Below are 4522 nucleotides of genomic sequence, written 5' to 3'. Positions count from 1 at the left end.
GAAACAAGCCCGTGCCAGGAAGCTAATTCAGCCAGAGGACTAACGGAAGATTGTGGATGGCTATCAAAAGCACCTAAAAATGAGCATTGTAGAAATCACTGGAACTCAAGATTGCCATGATATACATGTTCTTTACAAGTGTAAACTTTTGCCGGCAACTGTATCAAAAAGAACGAAAAACTGTGAAGTTGTCTGATGTTGCGATTGTTGTTTATGATTATGTACTGTGTTTGGAAGTGTATGTAAACTTTTGACCATGACTGTAGTGCAAAAATCTCCCCCTCTCTGTCTTCAATATTTGTTTGTACTCCCATAATGTGTTTATCCTGTCTCCTGGTGTGTCTTGTCTCAATTGTTGTCTTGCACCACTAAATTAAAAAAAGGAATGTAATTGCTGTGACACATTCAGAAACTACCACTTTATTTTTTATTTTTTTGTTTTACCGTCGCTCACTCTCTTGATCACTCTGTAGCTTGCGTGACCACTGTCGCTCTCTGTCTTCAAAGTTTCCAACTTTGAATAGTCTTTTAACAAGCAGCAACCGACAAATTCGGTACAGTTTGCCTCTGAATTAAGGTTTAAAGGTTTAAAGGTTTAATCTCCATGCTCATATCTTCCAGCTAACTTTGGTCATTCTTCATGCTTTCACCATCAGTGAACTTCTGTGTATGTGGGAACGGGAGGGTAGGGACAGATATCAGTGCTGTAACCTGCCTTTACCAACAGCTGAGTTCGAGTATCCATTTCAAAAACCCTGAAGAAAATTTGTATCGACCTGCACTTTAAGTTTACCTTTCAAAATGTATTGTCATCTTTGATAATACAGGTCACTGTTTCAATGCTTATTTTTGCCATCTTATCTTATCCACAACCAAATGAAAGGGATCAAATTCAGTGTTGGTCTTAAAAATTAGACTCTTATTCTTTGACTGATTCTTGGGTGTCTATACAGTCTTACCTCTGCTGGTTTGTCCTCCGTAGTGTTGAATGAGGAAGCAAATGGTGACTGTCTGCAGCATGAGGAACAGAGCCTCCCCCCAGGCACTGAGGTAACATTCAGTACATTACTCAATTTGTTACTCGTATGACACATAGTGCAGATTAACAGTGATAGCAACAGTAGAATTTTAGAGAGCTCAATGTACATTTCAACATCAGAAATTATTTGAATATGGCCCAACCTGAAAGGGAACTTGTTAGCGATACTGTAGGCCATTGTTCCTGTGATGGCCAGCAGTTCCAGCAGCACAGACTTGAAGCTCAGCCCCTCAGCGCTCTTTGCTCCCATCAGCTTTAAGATCTGAGGCAGCTTTACTGTTAAAAAGGAGAGAGGAAATTTTCATAATTTTGCTTAATTTATGTGATTAAAAAACAACTATGCTATATTGCTATAATGACGGCGGCCAGTAGCTCCTTTAATCTTCACTGCATTTTTGGTATGTTTCACCTTTATGCCCTGTTCTACTGAAGCACACACTATCTTCAATAGAGATGCAATCATCAACACTGGAAAAGGAAGTGTGGGGTTTGGATTAAGAGCAGCAGACAACAGCAAAGGATTTCCCTCAGTGGCATCTGCTGAGTGGCCAGCCAGACCAGTGGGACAAAATGTCACGAAAGCGATGTGATCGCCACAAGAAAAGAGGAAAGAACAGGAGGGCTCTGTCGCTACATATATAATGTTCGGTGCTCAAATGCAGTCAGTGTGGATGGACAGTGTTCAACAAATGTCAAATTTCAAATGCTAAGATGTCGACCATATTATCTGCCCAAACTATTTACCAGTGTTTTTATTGTTGGTGTGCACATTCCCCTGGATGCAAACTCAAAAAATGCACCGCATGAATTGTATTATGTCATCACCAGCAACATGACTAAAGAACTGGATGGAATTCTTATTGTAGTTGGTGGTTTTAATCAACCAACCTCAAAACTGTTTTACCTAAATTCCACCAGCATGTCCACAGCCACACCAGAAGAAGTGTATCCTGGGTCATGTGTATGCAAATATTCTTGGCAGCTACAAAGCCCTCCCACATCCTCTGTTTGGCCTATCAGATCATATTTCTCTGCTTCTACTGCCTACTTATTCCCAGTTGATAAAGAGGGTCAAACCATCACTTATCAAAGTTTGGACAGATGAAGCTACAGCAGCCTTACAGGACTGTTTTGAGTGAACAGACTGCCACTCAGGATAACAACATCAGTCCTGAGGTATATACATCTTCAGTGGCATCTATCTGCAAATGTGCTAACACACAATATGATCAGCCACAACATTGCAGCCACTGACAGTTAAAGTGAAGAACACTGATCAGTTTGTTACAACGCAACGTTCTTCTAGGAAACCTATGGTCCTGGTAATTATGTGGATGCAGCTTTGACATGCAGATCAAGTACAAACCCCTCATGGTAATGGCATTCCTGGATGGCAGTGCCCCCCGAGCAGGAAAATGTGCCCTACCACACAGCAATAACTGCTCAGGAATGGTCCAAGAAACAAGACATAAACATCAAGGCGTTGACCTGGCCTCCAACTTCTGCAGATCCCAATTTGATCAAGCCCGATCAATGGACTCCACCTCACAACTGACAGGACTTTAAGGATTCACAGCCAATGCCCTAACTCAGACATGACAGGACACCCCTAAAAGCGCCTGTGTCCATGTCTTCATGGGTCAGAGCTAAGTCCAATTCACAGTGGGGTCTCTATGGATTGTATTTGTTCCAGAATGTCCAGCGGATGTTTGTACAGATTGAGATCTAGGGTATTGGGAGGCCTGGTCTTTGTCACATTCCTCACACCATTCTTCAGCAGTTTTTGCAGTGTGGCCTGAAAAACAGACATGCATACACAGGACCCATAGACATGCAATTAAAGAGAAATGTTGGGCAGATGAGGCTGTTATAAAGTTAAAAAAAATAAAAACAAAAAAAAACAAGAGGAAGTAAAGTGTTTTACCCATCACTGATCCCAGGATAATGCCAATACCCAGGCCTTTGCTCAGTACAATCTTCAGACATGGTACTGTAACAAAAGATTAAAAAGAAACATTGATCAGATGGCTGTCATAGATCATATCAAAGTATACACACACACCCACATCAAATCAGTCATTAGTTGGAGAGGATCAGAAAATATACGCATGGATCTGCAAGCAAGACAGAAGTAAAATATAACTTTATTTGGGAGTTAAATACTATGGCAAATTAGTGATGCGTGTGAACTACATGTGTTAGTCTCAATACCTTCTGACTTCCCGCATGTGGCACCGAGGTTCAAGCCAATTGGTTCCTACCAATCTAACTGCTACTTAAATCAGGCTCACAAACCTATAGTTTAAGTAGTTTCATTTGTATATTCATAGAAATAAGGGAACATTTCACTCAGTGTAACGGTTGGGCTGTAATAGTTTTTGGACAACACTGCAGCTCTATGGCACAGAGAAATAACATACAGTGGCTTTTATAGACGCACAATACGTGTTACTGTGATCACTTCAGACTCATAATGTTCAAGCTCCTGAACTCTGATAAACATATTTTTCCATATGCCTGGCATAGGCGAGCCCTGCTGTGAGCCGCACTACGATCACACCACCAGCCAAAGAGCATGCAAACACTTTTTCAAGCAAACTCTATAATACTGCACTGTACATATGTCTGTTTGAAATGCAACAAAAACATTTCATTGTAAATGATCCAACGGTGTGCTTTTCAATGCACTAGATTAAAAACACAATTTCCCACTACCCTTAACATAAAAGACAAAAAGGGGGAGAGACGGGTTGCTCGATTGCTCTCGGATAGGTTGAGTATTTTTGTTTATAGTAAAGTTACATACATTTTAATATGACATCAAACATTCTGAATTTGGCATTCATAGAAACAAACTAGCAGTCCGCTACGGTTCCCGGAAAACCTAAGTCTTTTGACATTTTAAGTGGAATCTACAGAAAATGTACGCAGCTAACGCTAATTTTAAGGTGACGTTACACATCTTCCAAGTGATAAAACCTACCGGTATTCAACTCAAATGAGACACTTACCGTCCAAAAAGTTGACATTGAGAAAAAACTCGTCATAACACGATTCGGGCATAAGATATGTCAACAAAAGCCCTTTAAAAGGATCCATAAAACATGATCCTTTATCAACGACTGTTTTCTCCGCCATTTTGGAGGTCAGATGTGACGTTGCCGTTCAATGTGTCACACATAAGGAGCCCCACCAGTTCGCATGACTATATAAAGGTTCCGCTGGTGAACAGAACCACAATTGAAAAGCGTATTATTATTATTATTATTATTATTATTATTGTTATTATTATTATTATTATTATTATTATTATTATCATTATAATTTTCTCTACCCGGCTTTTCAGGAAAAAATAGAAAAACACTTGAGACTTAATTCTTTCCCCATATTTTATGATAAAGCAATAGGTTATTTCAATCAATCAATCAATCAATCAATCAATCAATCAATCAATCAAAGCTTTATTGTCATTTAGCTGTACCT

The 4522-nt window shown here is 39.7% G+C and overlaps 1 protein-coding gene across 1 annotated transcript in view; it reads right to left on the bottom strand.

The window, feature by feature from the left end:
* Positions 1 to 4196, bottom strand: part of mpdu1b (mannose-P-dolichol utilization defect 1b) — an 11193-nt gene extending 6997 nt beyond the window's left edge. Inside the window, exons 1-4 of the mRNA XM_073475185.1 lie at positions 4051 to 4196; positions 2964 to 3029; positions 1183 to 1315; positions 960 to 1045 (exon numbers count right to left, since the gene is read on the bottom strand). Coding sequence (XP_073331286.1) covers positions 960 to 1045; positions 1183 to 1315; positions 2964 to 3029; positions 4051 to 4177 — 412 coding nt within the window. The 5' untranslated portion in view covers positions 4178 to 4196. The remainder of the gene's footprint in view (positions 1 to 959; positions 1046 to 1182; positions 1316 to 2963; positions 3030 to 4050) is intronic.
* Between the last annotated feature and the right edge of the window lie 326 nt (positions 4197 to 4522).

This window comes from Pagrus major, chromosome 10, assembly GCF_040436345.1.
Source record: "Pagrus major chromosome 10, Pma_NU_1.0".
In the NCBI taxonomy this organism is placed as follows: domain Eukaryota; kingdom Metazoa; phylum Chordata; class Actinopteri; order Spariformes; family Sparidae; genus Pagrus; species Pagrus major.
The sequence above is the reverse complement of the archived record's forward strand: the minus strand, read 5'-3'. Positions and strand labels throughout refer to the sequence as shown.